Here is a 20,966-nt window from a genome sequence, read left to right on the forward strand (position 1 = left end):
CGTGACACAGCAAACGCTGGGTCCTTCTGACAGCGGGACGCTCAGCATTGAAGGAACGCTTGAGTCAGCTGGGTTTCCAGGAGCTAAGGCTTCCTCTGCACCCAAATAGTGAAAGATCTGGGTTTTGACCTCGTTTGCTCTCATTTAAGGGATTCCCTCTCATGTGATGAAAGTAAAACTACCAAAGACTTTTTCTAGCCAAGTCCATCATTACAGGACTGCAGAGAAAACCTCTCTCCTGCCTGGCCTGTTTAGGAGAGGTCACTCTGGCTCTGTGTCCCATCCACATCCACCCATCTCTGCTGAGTGCTCACGGTTCCTTTGGGGACACCAGGAAAGAAGGGCACTGCAGCCCAATGCAAAGATGTGACAGCAAGGACGCATCTGTGGCATTGGGGGAATTCCCGGCTATGGTTCCCAAATTTGTCCATGTGAGAATTTACTGTGGACCCCTCTGGGGACAGGGACTGAAAGAGGTGCTGTGATTCCTGGTTTGAGAGTTGACTTTCTGCTGAATTCAGCCGACAGAGATGAGGGACACTAACAAGAACTGCCGTCATGCACTTTATCGGCCTGTCAGCACAGCAGCATGGGGGTTTCAGATGCTCGCTTCTAAATGAAAAATTTTTTATGCCAGAGAAAGAAGATGTTTTTCTAAAAAACCTTTTGCTCCATACCAATCATTAGCTGAGAAATATTCAGGACTATTTCTGCTGAGACACATTCTGACCTGAATAGATCAGACGTGGAAGTAACATCTTCAGTAGCCTATTCCCAGGAGCCCCCCTGATCTAACAAGTCATCTCCCTTCTGCCATCAGCAGCGCAGTGCCAACAGCACACGGAGCCCTTGTTATCAAAGCTGGGGAAACGACGGCGTCAATTACCGAGATTCATAGATTTCATGATGAGTGATTTACACGAGGCTCTGCTTACTGAACACCCTGCAGTCCTAGTTAGAAACCTGCAGCAGCAATAGATGGGAATAAGATCAGGGAATTCCTCAACAGAGGCGTAATTTATTAGCAGAGACTGAACCCCTTAACTTATTCCAGATTGGGGCTTGTATATTCTGATGTTGGTGCTTTGTGTCAGTGTGGGACGATCGCCCGCATTTCTCCCAAAGGCCCAAGGTGTGTGGAGGAGGAAAAGCACATCTCTGCACCTGGGAAGGTCATGCCCTCAGCCATGGTCAGCTGTGTCTGTGGGTATTAATCAGACTATATATGAGAGGCTCCTCTGTGCTCTTCCACATCTGCCCTTGGCTCTCCTCCCTCAGGTGCTCATTTTAATACCTCTCAGGTTAGGAGTTTCCTGGTGTTTATGGCAGCAGCCAGCCCTTTTCCATCTACATGCAAATTCAGACACTTGCAGAGGAATGCACATATGTATCATCTGCAGCCTGGTAGGGACAGTCTCCTCGAAAACTTCACTGCCTAGCTCGGCTGGCTTTTGGGATCGTTTTCTTCTCAGCTTGGTGGGCGAGTCCGAAGCAGGGAACCATCCCTGGTGGGGGTGCAGGAAGGACACTGGGTGACTTTCCACTGCCTGCGCACTGACAAGGGTATGCATGGAAGCATGGGAGAGATTTATGGGGCCAGTTCTGCCAAACACTTGTGATCCCACAAAAATTTAGCATCGTGTCCCACAGTGCCTGGCAGGATCACACATGTGTTCCCTTCCAGTTGTCTGTGGTGGGACATTATTCTCTCCCTTGTGACCTAATGGTCAATGACTTTTATTTCTTGAGCTTGCCTGTTTAATTAAGGAGTTGCTTCTCACCCAAAGTATGGGATAAGCCAAAATGAAAACAGCATGCTTTTGAGACTGAAATAAAACCCCAAATGTCAGCTCACCCGCCGTGCTAGCTATTATAACTGAATGAAGTGGTTGCATTATGATGGTCATGGGATGCCTTGTAGAATGAGCACTATTGTGGGTGAAAACTACTTATTTGACATTTCTCAAGTCGCTTTTAGCATTTCTCCTAAATAAGTCTTTACGCTTTGTCTAAACAGCTGAAGTTGATGCTTAATAAAACTCTGGACTGTACTTTGTCCAAGCACTTTCTGTGCTAGATGGCTTCAGTAAACACTTTAAATTTTGAAAGTGAAATAATTGCTAAACTTTCACTAAGGCACCGCATGCTGAGGTTACTTAATACCCTGGTACCCATACGTCTTACCAAACTAAAAGATAGCATTTCATGTAGATACAGGAGCTCTGAAGTAGTTGGCAAACACACCTGAACTTGCTAATCAACACCAAAAGAGTAATGACAAGCTAATTTGCACATGTAAACTTCCTTTTAAAAGCTAGATAACACGCAAGCCTCTGCTGACAGAAGGGATGTACTCCTGACTTACTGCTGCCGACATCGGTTTGCTTTCTGATTTCTGCTGCATAGAGTTTTAGTGTCTCACTGCCCATGGAGTAAATGTCTCCCTCCTGGACCAGGTATCCTCTGAGAGCAGCGCTGTTCTCTACATTGCTCTGAATGCTGTCAGTAAAACGTTTATAATGCAAACTGGACAACATGCACCGTGGGGCTATGAACACTGCAAAGAATAGTTGATCTGCAGGTGTAACACAGTCATGCAAATAAGCACGCACAGGCTTGGACAAGGTGTTGAGGTTAGACCTTTTGTTCAAAACCATATTTGGTCAAAAAGTTTTCTTGGTATGTTTTCCAAGAAAAAAAAAATATTGCTTTTTGACCCGACCGCAAGTTGTTGCAATATTTTTTTTTTCCATGTTGATAGAAATTCCTATAGTTTTAACATAGGGATTGGAGGGGTGAATAGAAATGAGAAACTTTTTGTTTCTTGAATCTTCAGGAAAAAAAAAATCTGCTTTTTATATCCAGATTGATTTATATATATTTTTTTTTTTTTTTTAATGCAAAGCATTTTTTGAATTATATTGGGGAGCTTTCTGGCTCTTCAGTGAAAAATGGGGAAAATATGAAAAAAATCAGAAGGGGCAATTTTAGCATTTCATATCAAACAGCACAGATTCCTTCACTTGTGTGAATAAGAGTCTGTCTACTGCCCCTGCAGCAAAAAGCTACTCCTGGGGACTGACCAGCAGGTCTTCCCATGGGCGGAGGACCCTGTTTGCCAGGCACAGTCAGCACCTTGTCCCAGCCAGAGGATGCCACGGCTGCGAGGGATTAACAAGTGGAGAAGGCTTACAGCACCACGAGGCTGCTGAGGTTCTGGAAGGCGTAATCAGGGATGTGCCAGATCTGGTTGAGAGCCAGGGTCATGGCTTGCAGTGCTGGCAGGTGGTTCAGAGCCTGGACAGGGATCTCCGTCAGGGCATTATCATCCAGCCACAGGTGACGCAAGGAGAGCAGCCCCTCAAAGCTCTTCTCAGGCACCACAGAGATAAGGTTTGCATCCAGGCGTCTGAGTGGGAAAGAAACAGGGTGGGGATAAGTGAGAGACGGATCCAGCATTGCTTTACGTGCCTGCAGTGTTATGCAAAGGGAGTTTTGATGCCGAGGCAGATGGATTGATGGCCAGGGAGATTTGATTAGACTGTAAATAGTGATTAGCATAAGGAGGTCTTGGCGCAAGGCTCCTGCCGGTAATTGGAGGGGTTTGACCACTGCCAAGGATGATCCCTTCTTGATGGCCGTTTAGTGCTGCCAACTGATGGCAGCTTATTAAACAAAGTGGTTGGGCTAAGTCCTTTCATATGGACTCACCAGTTGGACACTGGCCAGCTTAAAAATGAGCATCAAAGCTGCATCCCCTGGGGCTAGGCTTGCTGTGGATCTGCCTGAGCGTATCTGCGGGGGCACAGCGCTATTTGGGGTACCCACAGCCCACTCCGACCCACTGCTGCGGGATGAGCTGGACAGCAGACTGTGGCCAAAGCCCCATTCCGGAAGAAAAGGATTTTTCTGGAAATGTGAAATATGTGGCAGCCTTGCTTGGTGTCCTGCATTTGATCCAAACTGCCAGAGCTACCTGCAAAAGCACCACAAACAAGTCAGACTATGTGTCATGGGACAGGAATTAAGCCTGTGCTCTCTGTATCACACATGTTCAGGCCTTTCTTCTTGATTTGCCAATTGCCATTTTTTTTTAAATCATCATGGAAACCTTAAGGCATTTGAATTTGAGGTTTAATTTGATGAGAAACTTCAATTTTTAAGAATTGTTTTTGTTTCAATTATAGAATTAGAAGCCAAAAAATATTAAGCTTGTGAAAAAAAAAAAGTTAAAAAAATAAGTTTGGGGAATAATTTCTCTTAAACATCTCTTATTTCAACAATGGTGAGAAGAATATAATGTGTTATCTGTAGATCTTAAAATCAAAATATAGGAGGAAACACTTCAAATTTGGATGAAATACCAGGAACCAATTATACCAAGGAGAAAGCAAATTCTGATTTCCATCCATGGCCAACAGAGCTTATTTTATTTTTCCAAGCTATCTAAAGGAAAGATCTCTGAATTCAAATTGCAAAGAGAAAGCATTTTGTCTCTTATCAAAGCATGAGAGAAGGAAGTTAACAGAACTGTCATGACCCTGCCCTCAAATCAGTGATCCTCCCTAAAGGAATGCGGCATAGAAATTAGTATTTTTTGACTACATAAAGTAATATATCTTGATGAAAGTTGGACACTGGAGCAGACCAGACCCCCTGACCCTGTTCCCCCCTGGCACCAGACCCTTGTCCGAAGTGCACAGACAACATTTTCTAGTTCACAAACCAATTCCCAGCACCTGCATTCATCCAGTCTGCAGGAGGAGAGCAAATGCCCCGCCATGTGGGAAGACGCCTGGGGCAATCTGAGGTCTCTGCAGTGGGGTAGGGGTGGTATTCCCTGGGTGAAAATTTCAGAATATCCTGGGAAGCAGACCTTTTCCTATGCTATAGAGAGAACCACTTCCTGCACTGGCTGCTCTGACCTGGCCCTGGTCAAAAACTCTAGCCAAACCTTCTTGAAATCTCCCTTGGACAACTGTCCTTTAAATGCGGTGTACAAGTCTTGATACAGGACCACCTCAAATGGAAATGTTACCCCAAGGTGAATTAAACAACTATTCCATTATTCCCATTTTGCCACATTAATGTATTTTTCCAAATTACAATACACTTGCATTACTGCAAAGCAGCGTTTTCTGGTGCAAGGCTTTTAGCTGAGACTTTTTCAGCCTGCTCTCTGGATTCCTCTGTGGATGACAAAAGCTCATCGCACCCAAATCTCAGCTCTGTTGCCACAGGATTTGCATATTTGCTCAGAGGACTGACACAAGACAGTATATATTTTCCCCTTGAAGAGGGTGAGCATGTTGCAAGTTCTGCCTCGATGTGCCTCCTGTCACCAAGATTACAAACAAACGAGCGCATAGCATCAGTCATCTTCCTGGGAAGACAAATCCAAAGAATGAAGAGCAGAAAAGCAAACCCTGCAGCAGCTCAGAGAAAGATTAAAGACACTATTTGAAAATTTTCATCAAAATGTTTTGGGACAAAAAAGAACCTTTTGACCAAAATTAAAACTGGTGTGGGAAATGTTAATCTTTGCTTAATTTTTCCATTCCTTCTTCAGCATAAGATTTCTGTTAGTTTCTGGCATCATAATCTGTTTTTCAAAAAAGAAAAAAGAAGTACTTCTTACTTTTCTCAGAGACATTCTTTCATCCAAATCTCTATATGTTTACTGAAAATTGTTTTGAAATGAGTGCTCTGTTTCAAGTTTAATTAATTAAAGCACAGACAATGACAATATCTGTTGAGAATAGTTATCATTTTTCAGAACCAAATTAAGCTTTCAGAAATGGAGACGCTAAAACAGAGCAGAGGGCTGGTGCATCAGGCTGAGCTGTCCAAGAGAGGGATGGTCCGTGGCAAGGGAGCGAGGTGGACCCCATGGCTGTCCAGCTTTATGTCCCACTTCGGTCAGGATCTCCCGGGTGACCTCTCAGATGTGAGCCACAAGGGAGTTTGGCTTCAGTGTGATGGTGCCCCAGGTGTTGGGGAAAACATTAATGTTGATGGATTTGCTTCCTGGCTATTTTATTGTGCCCAGGAAAGGCACCTTTTTACATCCATGGTCCATAGGTATGAGAGAAGTGCCAGTGAGGCAGCATGGGTCCTTGGCGGATTTTTCTGAGGTACTCGGACACCTCCCTGTCTCTGCGGATCCCTATGGTTAGTACAGGGGCAATAATTGAGATTCACTGAAGGAGTTTGGTAACGCTCTGGATGGCCACTAGCTTTGGATGTTCTGCAGCTCCAAGCCAGGCTCTGTTCCATGTCTCAACACCTGCTATCAGTGAGAGATCACCTCTGCAAGACTCAAACAAATCCCAAGTCTTCTGTCTCCTCAGCTCCACAGGGGCTGCCTGGTGGCAATGTGGAGTGTTGTGATGAGTGTGGCCCATGTCCATGAGACACTATCTGGAGAGCAGCGTGCATAGGGAGTGTTGGTGAGCTCCAGGCACCTAAGAGTGTGCAAATCAGATCCCAGGGAGATTCCTCAGTGGAGTGAAATGGAGATTTTTTGCTGGTTGCAATGAGCTGGACAAGGGCCTGAGCAACCTCAGAAACATCAGCCTGGTTGGACCACAGCACAGCAAGATGCAGCTATCTGGAGCTAGTGAAGTTAAAACTGGGAACAAGGAAGTTCCAGGTGAAGGCATTTCACATGCAGCACGACGGGCAGGATTCCTTATGTGCCTTTGCAGCATTGACAAGGGAACAGGGAACAGGGACTGATGGCTGCATTCCTGGTGCCAAAAGGTCTCTGCGTTGTTTAATTGCTCCTCAGGGAGTTGCTGGCTCTTTCTGGAATAGAGGTGCATTCTTTCTAATAAAAGCTGTGCATGTGGGGATTGCTAATTGCTATGGCTTTCAGACAGCTCTCCACTCTCTTCTGGAAGGAGAAAAGCTGAAGTTCTTGGCACAGAGTTGTTAGTAATTATATCAATTATACTAAACAAAAACCAACCCAACAGTTCTCTCCTTTCTTCAGTGTGTGACTCTGGCTCTGTAAGTGTTTTGTGTTATGATTTATCCCTAAGATAATTGGGCCGATTAGTGGGTAAATGGGACAGCGCAGGCTGGGGCTGGCTCCTCACCTTCCATAGAGATGTTTTAATCTTTATTTCACCAAATCACTCGGTTTTCCTTGCAAGCATTAACCCACTTGTTGCTTACAGAGGAAGATGCATCTTTCCTGGGGCTGCTGGCTGCCTTAGAAGTGGGACTTCATCTAACACCTGCTGTCGAGCAACGCTGCAGATCGGGAGAGCAGATGACACACAGTGGTCTCCAGATGTCTGCATGGGTAAGATTACCAAATGACTTCACAGACTCAGACAAGGCACTGCAGAGCATTGTCCTGTCCACTGCAGACAAAAGGAGCTTATTTTAAGTGGGACATTCAAGAAAACAGCCTATGAAAATCAGCAGCTGCTTGAAAGTCTCAGCTTCTGGCTTTAGGTCTGCATCTACTGCTGACAGTTATGGGCAGGACTTCAACATTACAATCAGAAGTCCTAAAAGTGCCTGGAAGGAGCACTGAAAGGCTCTGGGGAGCCAAAGGAACTTGTGTGTAGTGGGAAAGGGAAGTTTTTCCTTGGACAAGACAGTGTCAGGTAGGCTTCACACGGGCGCAGGGTACCTTTGAAGAGCCACTTCATCGCTCTGAGCATTGTCTGTATTTGGTAAAGGCTTGAGGAGGATTTGCCTGCCTTCTTGCCGGGAACAGTCCAGACATTATGCTAGGATCAAAAATGTTCCTAGAAGGAACCAAGCAGGTAGGGAAGTCCTTTACTAATGAGAAAAGGTCAAGAGTGGGAGATTCCTCCTTCCCAGTGTGCAGAAGATAAGCCAGTGGAATCAGCACAGCCATTCAGGAGGTCGGTGGTGGTGGGGCTACGTGCAATTGCCAGTGCATCAAGCATGTCATAAGTTTTATATTAATTCTGACAGGTTGAGCTATAATCTGAGATATTTGGTTTCCTGTGCCACAGACCCAGCAGTTTCTAAGAACTGCCTTGTTCCAAGAACAGCTTCAGAGCATTTCAGAGGATGTACAAGTGCATTTCCTAGACATCTGTAAGGACATGCATCCTGCTGTCTGTAACACGACTGGCAGAAGTGTGCAGCAGCAGATAACCAGAAACACTCTCTCTGTTCCCTAACAGATGTGGTGCAAATCTCAGGCTACGACTGGCAGAAACAACTTTGTCCATATCTTTCCAGTTCCTTCTGGCTGTGGAACACTTACAAGGGGAGCTGCAGCCTGGAAATCAATGAAATGCACAATGCCACACTATCGGGAAATATCCTGACTTTTGCTGCTCTTCTTCCTTCCTTGCACAGAGTAGAGCCAATCACAGCTGGCTCTCTGGATGCCTTAGACAAACTGTGCAGTAAGCCATCTGCAGTACAGACTCTGATATTCCTCCACTTCCCAGTCACAACAGGACAGTGGGATCACCGTATCCAATCCATCCTCCCAGTGTTTTCTGAAACATATTGGGCTATTATTTCCCTTGATAAAGTTGGAGAAAATGTGCCACCAAAGATCATATCAGCACTGGGTGGTACTGGGCTGGGATGTTCTCTCTCCAAATGGGGGATCTCCTCTGCATCTTGATTATCTGTCAACACCAGAATATAGGACATAAAGAAAGGACAGTGTGGAGAGAGAGCTGTGACCCTTGAAGGAGTGGTGAGGACTGACCCAGCAGCAGTGGGAGGAAGAGCTGCTTGCCCACCCCTCCCTGACACTACCCTTTCTCAGGGAGCGAGGTGCTTGCTGTTTTCCCTGGCCCCAGTGTGCATGTGTGTTAGCTGAACAGAGCTGATCTCACCAGAAATGTCTAATTGGTGCCTTCAGGCAATCATGTCTCTCTTCCTGTCTGAGTTTATCTTGAAAGGCTCGATTGAGTTACCTCCTATCCCATAATAGGATCTAAGTTCCTTGTAGTAACATAAGAAGGAGATGATGTCACTGCAGTTAAATTTCTCCGATAACTTACTAATGACTGGGGCCAACACCTCAGCTCCTTTCTCAGGAAAAAATCCCAGATGCACTGAGTCAGTACCTGGCTTGTGAGCTCCTGGGGAACTTGCTGTGCAAGGAGCTGAGGGTGCAGCGCAGGAGGACAGCTCCAGAACCCTGCAGAACACCCTGCTAAAAGACACCATCCCCCTCTGCCACAATCCCCTGCAAGGCAGCTCCACATGTGCTTCTCTTTGTGCCAGGCACAGCACCTGATGGGGCCTGAACACACAGAGACAGGAGGTTCTGGGTCCCTGAGCCTGCCCAAATAACCCAGGTGAGGAGCAAGGTCTTCTTCATCAACTGATATCAAATGGGATAGGAGAAAGGCAGCCAGAGAACACAGTGCTAGCCTGGAAGGTGGGAAACTGGGTTCAATTTCTGCTCTGCCTATAGTGTCCGTGTGGTCATGACATACTGCAGATACAGTGGGAGAATGGTCCTGTCGGAGTGGGTTCAGAGGAGGAGACAAAATTGATCAGAGGGCTGGAACACCTCTGTTATTGAGGAAAGGCTGAGAGACTTGGGGTTGTTCAGCCTGGAGAAGAGAAGGCTCTGGGGAGACCTTACTGTGGCCTTTCAGTATTTAAAGGGGGCTTATAAGAAAGATGGGGACAGACTTTTTGGTAGAGCTTGTAGTGATTAAGACAAAGGGTAAGCTAAAAGAGGGTAGATTCAGACAGGATACAAGGAAAAAAAATTTATGATGAGGGTGGTGAAACACTGGAACAGGTTGCCCAGAGAGGTGGTGGATGCCCCACCCCTGGACACATCAGACCTCATCTAGTTGAAGATGTCCCTGCTCATTGCAGGGGGGTTGGACTAGATGAGCTTTAGAGGTCCCTTCCAACCCAAACCATTCTGTGCTTCCCTGATTCTATGAATGACACTATTGAATAGGTAAAACATTGCCTTGTAGGCCTGCTCCAACACCTGGGCGCTCTGCCCATGCCACAGAAGAGCTCACACCCCTCAAGCAAGGCTTGCTCCATTTCCAGTCTAAAAACTCTTGTGAAAACCAACCCAGACAGCAAATGAAGGTTCAAGATGCAAACATGTTCCCAGTTGGCTGTGGAACAGGACCTGGTGGAAAAGTTTGCAGGGCTCTGTTTGGACTGCAGAGTCTGACTTAATGGGACATGTACCTCTGGGAAACCCTGCTTGATGGATGCTCAGGAAATTAAATCAGAGCAATACCTAGACTCCACACAAAGTGCCTTTGGTACAGACAAGAGGGCTTTGTTATCCCGGGCTCCAGACACCTCCAAAACCCCTCAGGTCAGAACCGTGCAAGAAGTATTGCCAAAATCTCTGTGCAGTTATAGAAACTGCTGACAGTTGGGCAGCTGCACTCCACCACCGCACTGACTCCCCAGCCAGCCTTCTCTCTGTGTTTGCCCTCCTTGCCCATGGCAGGGGGAAATGGAGAAGGTACAGAAAGCAGCCAGAGGCTAAGCAGAGTGGCTCAAAGGCCCACCAAGCAGTGTGGGTCCTGCATATTTGCTGGGAAACAAGGTGTTTGTCAAGCGCACAAGCTAGCTGGAAAAGAGAAGGGAGAGCAGCTCTTGGGGACAGAAGGAACAGGACACACTGCTCTCTGGGAGAGGGTCTCAGAACAGGTCACGGCACCCTGACAGATCCCCAGGGCCAAACATGTACTGGGACATAAGAGCCAGCTCACATCTTGAATGCACAGGGACCAGGACCAGACCAGATGCATCACAAGGTCCTGGGGGACCTGCAGGGGTGTCACAGCTGGATTCATGTCTGCCCTGCTCCATCCACTCTCTAATCATGAGCTGACATGGGGACAGGGCTCCAGGTGTACAGTTTGTGATGGTTGACTTGGGCAATCATTGCTAGACTTATGGTTATTTTGTTTTGATTGAAACTTGGGTGTGAGCTTTATCCTGTTGAGGTGTCTGGTGTGTTTGAGTGCCTCCTTGTGCTGGGTGCCCCCCCCCCCTCATGACTTTCTGATGCAGCCAGCTTTGTTTTAGAAATTAAATAACCTTATAGCTCACAGACTATACTGAGGATCAGCACTGGCCTCTGCTGAGAGCCTTGAACCTTGATGGTTGTGGATGTGATGCATCACTTCTCACTGAAGATGTGCAATGCACAACTGGCCAGATGTTGTCCTGGAGAGGCGTGCACAATAGCCTGAGGCCCTCTAGACTTGGCCCCTCCACAACTTACCACGTTGTTTTAAACAGCACGGCAGCCACAAGCCCTCTGGAGTCAACACAGGGCTCTGTGGGGCTGTTCTCTGCCCCCTTTCTCGCTGAGAGGATTCTCCATGGGCCAGACACAGTAGGTTTTGAGCCACACCACAGCTGCAGGGCACTGGAAAGCTCTTCTGCTCTTTCTGACAGCTGGGGCTGCTTTTGAGGTGTAACACTGAGTTGTGAAAACAGGACATAGTCTGCTTGACTGGGATTTGGACCTGACTGTCCAGTGCCCCTGCTCTGCTGTGGGCTCAGTGTGACCCTGGACAAGGTGCTTGGCTTTTCTTTGTCTCCTCCTTCCTCTGTCTGCAGGGAACAGAGGCTCTGCCCTGCACTGCAAGGGGCTGTGACAGGACCTGCCTCCCTTCAAGAGCAGTTAGCACTGCACATGGCTGTTAGGAGACAGATTGCTTGGACCATCTACAGCCTGGGCTAGCAGGGACCTCACAGATCACAGCTCTGGGTTCCTCCTGCCAAAGACAGCATGCCTGGTAGGGACTGTCATGCACAGGGATGGCTCTACTGCCCCTACAATGTTGTTTATGCACATGACATCACTTGGCTAAAAATTAACTTGGTATTTATCCTACCAAGACAGCTAGTGATTCCTATGCCTTACCTCACAAGGGGAGACAGTTCTGTGCCTTTCATCCCCGAGTGTCACTAGACTGACTCTGCTCCCATCTACCTTGTGGTGGGAGGAATGCCTTGAAGGCCACAGGGTTATGAATAGCAGAGGGTTAAAGATGAGAGCAGACTAATGTATCTTGTGTAGAGGACTAAAGGCTGCAAAGATGGGTGACAGTTTAAATATGTTCTTCATTTCTTTCTTGCCTTCCTATCTCCAGTTTACCTGAAGCTTCTCCGTGGTTCATCAGGAGCGCTTACACATTCAATGCATGTAACATCTGGGACCCATCTTCCTTTTGCACTGACACATCTACTGTATCTAACATCTGGGACCCATCTTCCCTGCTATGTGGCTGTATCTACTGTACGTAACATCTGGGACCCATTGTTCATCTTCTCTATTGAGTCGTCACTAGGGAAATGCAGCATGCCCTGGATACTTATGTGTGTAAGCGAGTGAGTTAAGGTTCATGAATCCCCATAATAAAGGTCAATGGAAAACACATTGGAACTTACTATATGACTCATATGCAAGAGTGTGTGTGTGTGGATTGTGGATGTGAACTGTGATTATTATTTCTTTAGTGCCTAAAATGTCCTAGGCACTGGGAGGGCAGTCAAGATAGTGTGTGCCTTTTCCTGGCCTCCCCTCCTGCCCTGAGATGGGAACTGACAGTGCCTATGAGAGGGGTATGAAGGCGGAATTAAATTTCTGTGTTTGTCTGAGTCTCCTCTGAGGGACATATGCTTAGGGAAAGGTGGGTACTGCAGTCATTGCAGTGTGGGCAGAGAGAGGTAGGAACAATATAGACAATTGGCCATCACTTTCAGCTTGGTGTGAATGATCTCTTGAATGTTTATCCACATGGAGCTCCTGGCTGCCACGCTGGATTGCTAGCACAGGACATAATGGGCGTAGCCACGTAGGTATAAATCTGCCAAGCTGATAGACAAATACAGCTCAAGCCACCCAACCCGTGCTGCAACTACTTCTCTTGGGAGCACAACTGGTGAATCTTGGAGGGGCTGGGGCATGGCAAGGGTGTCGCTCATCATCACCCCCTTCCAAGTATTGCCAACTACGAGCTCAATGAATGGGAAAATCAGAAAGCGAAGTCACAAGAGACGAATTTACTCAGGGGATCATCACGAACATGATGTCCAAACTCAAGATGACTGGGAGATGAAAAGCCTACTCTCTACACATTCCAGGAAAGAATTTCAAAAGCTATAAGGAGATGAAACTGCTGCTTTTTAACACACTGTGTACAGAGGTAACACATGAGATACACTCAGGGGTAGAGTTTCTGTATCTGCTGACACCATTCTTGGGAGGAAATAGCAATTTATGCAGACACCTGTTTTTCTGTATTATTTGCCAGTTCTGTCATACAATAAAGTAAGTTAGAGTGACTGAAGTTCACTAAACTTTTGTTAGTGTGATAAACAACATGACACTCTCATCTTCCTGGGAGATGAATCCAGAGATCCTTCACATCATGGACACTCACAAGCATGAGCCATATGGACATTTCCTTTCCATAAACTTGACAACATCTCATTGATCAAAGCCAGGGAGTAATGGATGAAGGACAAATGGAGACAAAGATTTATATGGGTGCTGCTAAAGAGAACTGTTCATTGAGGATGATACATTCAACAGCTTGTGTGTGGTCTCTAAATCTTCCTCTCAAAAAAAGCTATTGAGGTCATTGCAGTGGGATAACCACATTGCATTTCATGCTTTTTTAGTCCTAAGCAGAAAAGGCCCAAATCTGACCATCTGAGTTCCTTCTACTGACAGGAAAAAAACATGTCTGTGATGTACCCAGTACCCATGTCAGAAGCTTTTCTCATTTCTGACTTGTTCCCAGAACAATGGTTACAAATTAAAATCCTTCCAGCTCTGGAATGCAGAGAAATTCCCCTCTGGTTAATGGGTAAACTGCTCTTTGCACTTGTATTCTTGGGCAAGACAGTGTCCTCTGATGTGTTTCTCTGAGGGCTACACAAGTGTGTACTGGGTTGTGTGCATGGGGCCATGGAGGAGGAGAGATGCTCAGCTTTGCTTTGGTACCCATGCTCTGATGATTTTTGTTAGCTTGGTGATCTGGTTTTGCCAGATAAAAGTGGGGAGGTGGGGAGAGGGGCATTTTTTGATCTCCAGGGGTTGGAAAGACACATTTCACTCAGCCTTATTGACACAGAACTTGAACCAAATATAGGGTCTTGCCATAGCCAGAAGAGAAACCCAGGGTCCTCCAGAGAGTGATTCACCCCCCAGACAGGGCTCTCAAGTAACAGGCATGATTCACTCTCTGGAGATGCTGATCATTTTCCACTGCTGACTAGCTGGGATGAGTAATATCTAGACAGCTATGGTCAGAGGAGATAAATCCACCTGGTCTGCCTGAGGGAGACGTGGGCACAGCAGAAGCTTACCTGAAGGGGAGGAAGGTTGTGCAGCAAGGCCATGGAGGATGACTCAGAAGAATTTGATTTCCTTCCTGGTGGTATCTTAGGATCTCCCACCATGAGGGAATGATCTAGCACTCCACTCATAGCAGAGGCACAAAGACACCAGCCTCCTGGTCCCAGCCACTCAACTTCCCCACTACAAACCTGGCCCGGGCTGCTCTGTTGTAATGCCAAGCACCAGTGTGGCTGATCCTGCTGCTGTGCTTTGAGGGCTGCAAAGGGGAGGCAGTGAAGGTGCTTGCTGGTAGGAACCAAGAACACCATCATCAAGCCAGATTTTCTGCACCTATAAAAGAGGGTGATCAATTTTCTGCCAAGTGGATTTGTCACTGACTTTTGAAAAATGTGTTATTGATCATCATTGCAGTAAAAATGCTAGTGCTCTTCAAAGGTACTGGGGAACAGCCCATAAACAACAAGAGGAGACAAGATGAATGGCAGAGAAAGCTGCTCGAATAAGAAATAAGGTCCAGCCACGCACCTGACACTCTTGAACCCAGATCAGGGATTTGGATCAGGACAGTGTAAGCAGAGGAACAACTCCAAAATCTGAATCTTGAACTGGGTTTGTATTTTAGTGCAGGTTTTTCTCCTCAAACCTGGTCTGATATTGCCAAGCTACTGTGTGTTCTGGTGACAAGAACAGATCTTCAGTGACAGCTCAGATTGGGTGAAGTAGAGAAAAGAACTAAGGAGTGGCAGGATTGGATGACAGCCTGTGGTACATGGAACCAGAAAAAATCTTGTCTGCTCGAAGTCTATGCCAAAAAGCAGTGACTCCTCCGAATCTGGCTTGTCACTCCTGAACCAGATTACAAGATGTGGCCAATAGCGAAGGAGAGCCTCAGCCCTTTCCAGGGACTTCAGCCCACCTGAATCCAAAGAAAGAAAACACAATGGGAACATTTCCTCACTGTCTGGGCACTGTCTCAACTGCACAACTACCAGGGCCACCTTGCTGTTTCCAGGTGAATCTCAGATTTTGCTCATTACACCTGGGAGGAAGGATCATGGCATGTGGAGCCAGAGAGGCTCCTGCTTCCATACAGCCAGTGAGGAATGCTAACAGCAGCCGAACTTCAGCAAGGACCCACGGCACCAGAACATGGCTGAGTCACTGCATGAACGTTCCCTGCAGTACCTCCAGATGTGCGGCACGCCTGACTGTAGTGTTCCCTTGGATGTGGCAGACATCTGCTCTTGGCCCTCCTAGACTTTCTTCTGTGTAGAAATACCATTAAACACTTGAAATGCCAAAACGGAGACCAGACTTCTGAAAACAAGAATGGGGACAAAACTCCATGGATTTAGCCGTGCTCATCTCCAGAGCTGGCTTCTGAGAAGAGGTGCCTCAGGCAAAAGAGGGGATTTCAGAGATGGGACAGGAAGGTTTTGAGCTGCAAGTGGCCTCTACAGCAGAAGGAATTTCTTTAGCATGCTGCCTGCACTGTGATACTTGTTCTGGGCTCTCTGTCCCACCACAAGCATGCTTTCTGCTGCAGAGCAGCCTATAACAGGTGAAATTCAAGGTCCTGTGCTCTCAGCAGCAGCAATCAACAAGAAAATACTTGTGGTTGCTTCATTTCAGCCGATCTTCAGATTTGCTGTTAAGAACTACCTCAATGCTCCTCCCTTACCTTTTTTTCATTGTGATTCAGAAAGACCCTGTAGCCAGTAAATCATGTTACAGGAGTGAGGTGGTCTTGCCACAAGACAACTTCTATGCCAACAGATTGTTAGTCACCGCTATGTTATGTTGACTTCATAGATTTCCGTTTTTTCCATAGCTTTTAGCCTCTAAATACCCAGTGGAAACACCTTTCTTAAACCTTACCGGATCACATGTGATTTATAGAGAGGAATATTGCTGTTAACAGCAAACTGTCAAATCTCAAACAGATCAAAGAAGTGAAACGAGGAATGAATTGACTGAGCTCTTCGGGCCATGCTGATTCCAAAGTAATTTTTTTTCTTCCTTCTGTCATAAGAATTTATATGCTTGTGAGAATCTGATCAGGTGGGAAGAGCTTTCCTCCTTTGTTGACATCAAAGTCCACATGTTCTCAAATTGCTATAAGTCATTCTTTGAATTTTAATCTCCGGTCATATGTATAAAAATAATTGCCTGCCTTGAGGGACAGGGGATTGCATTTTCATGAAACTCCAAAAGGTTTCTGCTAAAGATACAGAAGTGGCAAGCCAGTGGGTTGGATGAACTGGATTGTTTTAGTTAGAGGTAAAATTAACCTGTATGCAGGGAGTGTACATATCGGACTGATTGAGCACTAAGAGATTGTGAGTTGAGTAAAGCTGGAGTGAAATCAGAATGATATTCGTAGAAAACATGAAAATGCTTGCAATATTTTAAAGAACCATGTATATGACACAGTTTGTTCTCCAGGTTGCATCCCACCAGCTTATAAAGGCATCGAATCCTTCTTGCAGGACAGCTGTAAAGAGGAAAGACACTTCTGTCATATGAACATCTGAAATGGGGCGGTGGTGTTAGCAGGACCAGTGCTGATGGGACAGGAGTCCTCCTCAGAAAGACTGTGGCTGACTTCAGCTGTGAACAGCAGATTTGTGGCAGAGTGGCAAGTGAATCCTGCAAATATTTCAAAGGGATGCAGTGAACAAAGACTGTGAGGGAGAAAGGAGAATTGAAATGAGAGCAAGGATGGGACCTCAGGGAATGGGACCTAGTGGGCTGTTGCCCACCATCTGTGTATGGTTGTAGTGGGAATGGCTATCTGTGGACTGGGTGCATTAGTCACGAGGTAGCAGGAAATGGTTTGCTCTATGTGTCCATGCTGGGAACATGGAGGGATCTATGTGTCTCTTCCTTTTCTGCAGTTGCTTCCCTTACATGTTGCACACAGGAGGACTTGCCAAGAGACAGAAGGCAGATGAAGACACAATCACAGTTTTTTTCCTGGGACCCTTTGCTTTAGCAACCCTTTTGGGATACAAGGCTTACGAACTGCCTGCAAGGACTGAAGGTCAGTGTTTGCTAGCATTATGGTCTATCTTGCCAGGGAGATGAGAAAACTTGAAGTGTGTTATGGAAAAAAGAGCCTGACCTCATGGTGCAGGATCTGGAGGCTTCACTCCTTATGAAGGGAAGTGTTGCTGTTGCTACTGGGGAAAGGGGATATTGCAGAGCAGGGAGTGGGGCATGACTGAGAGATAGGAGAGGTTGATGACAGAGGAGGAGGTGAATGCAATGGGGAGATCTGTCAAAAAGTGGTGGGGAACCACTCTCCAAGTCTCATGTGCCGCAATTGGTTTCTGTGCTTGTAAATGCAAGGGTGAAGTGCAGTATGGGCTGAGTGTGCTGGAGGCTGCTGGGACAGCAACAGCTGTTGGGAAATCCCACAGTCAAGCCTGGTCCAAGGCCCTAACTGTTGCTGATCACTTGGACAAGGCAGAAATATCTGAAAATTACTTTACTGGAGTGGACGGGCTTTGCAGACCTTCAGCCAAGACACCAGACTTCCAGTTCCCTCTTACCCTGAATTTTAGTATAGATGCACTATGATTTACATGCTCTCTCTCCTCTGGAGCAGGGTTACCAGAAGTTTAGATGTTTCTGGAGAAATCCCTGCACATGCAGGCCAGGGGATGAGCTAGAGCTGTGGTTAACTCCCTGATTCACACGCCGTGCTCAAGGTACCGAGGACATCAAGTATCAGAGGGTATCACAGGCAGAAGGCATCTCAACTATACTCAGATGTCTCCTTTTGAACCGTGTGTGTCCCTCTCCAGCTGTGAATATAGAGGACCAGGCCCCTCTGTGAGTGATCCATCTCTGAAGGCAGGTGAGGAGCTGAGATGAGCCAGGAGATGAGCCTCTCTCCCAGTGCATCTACTCTCTCTTGACTAAGGAGTGCCTCTCAGACACATGGAGATGAGCTCAGCTGGAGCCTTCCACACTGCTGATGTCCCACGTGGGGTTAGATGACTTTATGTGTGTCACCATCTCTGTGCCACCTATGTCGATACTTTTGGGGTCTGGGGTCTACATGAAGTGACATGCAGCCACAAGTCTCTGTGGGAGGAGAAATGAGCTACCACAGGGCAGGAGATAAATGTTTATCAGCAGGGAGAAATGTGACTGGAAGCTTTGTGCCTATGCTGCTGTGTGGTACTGAGTCAGAAACCTGCTAGTGTCCTAAGGATGCCCAAAGTCTCTCCAAATCCCAGAAATTAGCTATTAATGCAGTTCCTTCCCAGTCTGGAGGAGGGAACCCCATGGAAATGCAGATTCTGGGATTCACGGCCATAGGCTAGAAATCAGATCACCCCGCTGAAAGCACAGGCTGGTACTGTGGACCTGAACGACAGTGGCAACTTTGGGAAAGCTGCACTGGGCCACTTAGAAATCTTATCCTCCTGGAGCCCCTGGCCTCAAAGCCAGGTGAGACAAGCTGTGATGACTGTCCTGAGGCCACCATACAGCCGCCCATACCGGAAAAGCTCTGACACTCTTCTGACTGGCACTAATCCCCCCTTCCCCCTCCAAACTGCTGTAGGCAACAACCAACCAGATGAGCCAGACACACGCTAAGCACCTTCCCAAAGTGCTGATCTGTGAGAAACTCCAGAAAGAGCCAGCCATTCTCATCACTTTCCATGAGTATTTGAAAAAGAAAACCCGAGAGTTTATCTTGATCTCTTAATCCATCAGGTTTCTTTTCTCTTTGCTTTCTCTACCTCTGCAAGCCTGGTAATTATAATTTATAGCACCTGCTCACTTTGAAATACCTTGGACTCCTTTTGCCTGGCAGAGGAACAGACACAGTGCCCATCTGCTTTAGGTAAGTGCTCGCAAACCACAAAGTCGTTAATTAGACTGACACACGACTCTTCCAGAATACACATGGTATGTTGTTACTGCACCTATAAACCACTGGTAACCAGATACTCTGCCAGGGGATCACAACTGGATCAGAACATTACGCAAAGCCTTGGCACCCCTTGCAGGGCTCAGAGCAATGCCATCAGGTGTGCGTGTTCTTTCTAATCCTCCCCACTGGGCTTCCCAACATGCTTCCCAGATAAAGCAAGCCTGCTGGGAAGCAGCTCCCTCACACTTGGTAAGAGGCTCAGTCTCCAGAGCTTTGTATTCTCTTCTTTTGAAATCCAAATTCCTCTTTGTATTCATCCAGTGATCCCTGCCAAGGTCTCCTTCCTGACAGCTCAGGCTCCAGGCAGTGATGCCTCCACATCCTGTAGCTGACAGCGAGCAGGGCAGGTCTGATTCTGGCCCCACAGGCATGGCTGCAGCTTCAGAGGACCTGTGATGAGGGGTGTTTGTAAGGACAGGTGTGTCTGATGTGGATGGGGGTATCTGGGTGGATTTGACACTTGCCTGCTCAGGCTGGCTGGCATCCATGGGGCAGAGTGAATCACGAACACCTCTGGTCGGGAAATGCCGACCGTAGTGGCTGCCTCCCTCTGGAGGAGGAGTGGCCCAGATCACATGAAGTCCCTGATGAATGATACTTGGTGATAACACAGTAAGTCAACCTGGAGCAGCCAAGCTCTGGGTCAGCACATGAAGTGATGGGGAATTGGCACAGATTTATGTTGAATGAATGGAAACCTACACTTGATTTGCCAGTCTTTCCAGCTCTGTGTTAGAGTTTGCAGAAGGAAGCCCTGTCAGTGTGCTTGAAATATTATTTGCCATAACTCAGGACTGCATATTCCTTGGTTCGAAAAGGTATGGGGGGATCACACAGGGCAATGGGAATGTCCACTTGGAGAGCACCTGCAGGGGAACACCCCGACCCCCTCATCTCACCTAAACTTCTCGGAATCTAAAGTCAGTTTTTTGGCATGCTGCCTGTCCTGTGAAGGACTGGACCTTCAGTAACTTAGGTTTCCTGAGAAGCAGTATGCCTCATCTAGGTAAGTTAAAACCAGTGTCCTCCCATTGCTGGTTCCTGAACCACAACATGTCTTTTGTGGGTTACACCAGACCTGCCATGGAAAATCCTGCACACCTGAAGCTCATGGGTTGGCAGCTTTGGGAAGGCTCCTTGCCTGAAGACAGACCCTCAGACAGATCAGAAGGGAAGAGCAAGGGGAGGCCCACAGAAGGAGAGCAGTGTAAGTATGGTCTTTGTGACACCTGGCCAATGTTTCTCCTCCCTTGTTTCTGGTCTTATAGAGGCAGATGTGAGAGCAGGGCCCAGGCCACGTTAACAGAGACCTGCTGCTTCCCCTCCCTGGAGGTGGAGTCCTTTGTTCAGGCTGCCTCGAAAAAAGTCTGTATGGGAAGAAACACAGGGTGCATGCGCAATGCAAGAGGGCTCCAGGTGGAACAAGCTTTCCTGGGAGAAGGTACTCTGGAGAGTAGAGTTCATGCCCTGACTGTGCCACAGGCTCTCTGGTCATTCTGGACAGGAGACTGCTACTTCCATGTGCATCATCCCCCAGTTAAAAGGAGGAATAACTTTCCTTCTCTCTCTGAGTGACAACATTCCTTTCTGCCTGGACTTTTCTCTCCTTGAGCATGTATGTGCAAGTTGTTCTGCTGTAAGAGACTCCCAGACTTGCTCTAGACTTCCTAGTTGGTACCATGACCTCAC

The 20,966-nt window shown here is 47.0% G+C and overlaps 1 protein-coding gene across 1 annotated transcript in view; it reads right to left on the reverse strand.

Annotated features, from left to right (window-relative positions):
- LGR6 (leucine rich repeat containing G protein-coupled receptor 6) overlaps positions 1-20,966 on the reverse strand; it is a 147,508-nt gene that overhangs the window by 45,496 nt on the left and 81,046 nt on the right. Inside the window, exon 5 of the mRNA XM_026864547.1 lies at positions 3,194-3,409. Within this exon, the coding sequence (XP_026720348.1) occupies positions 3,194-3,409 (216 nt within the window). The remainder of the gene's footprint in view (positions 1-3,193; positions 3,410-20,966) is intronic.

The sequence above is a fragment of the Athene cunicularia genome, assembly GCF_003259725.1.
Source record: "Athene cunicularia isolate RWA chromosome 26 unlocalized genomic scaffold, athCun1 chr26_part2, whole genome shotgun sequence".
NCBI lineage: Eukaryota > Metazoa > Chordata > Aves > Strigiformes > Strigidae > Athene > Athene cunicularia.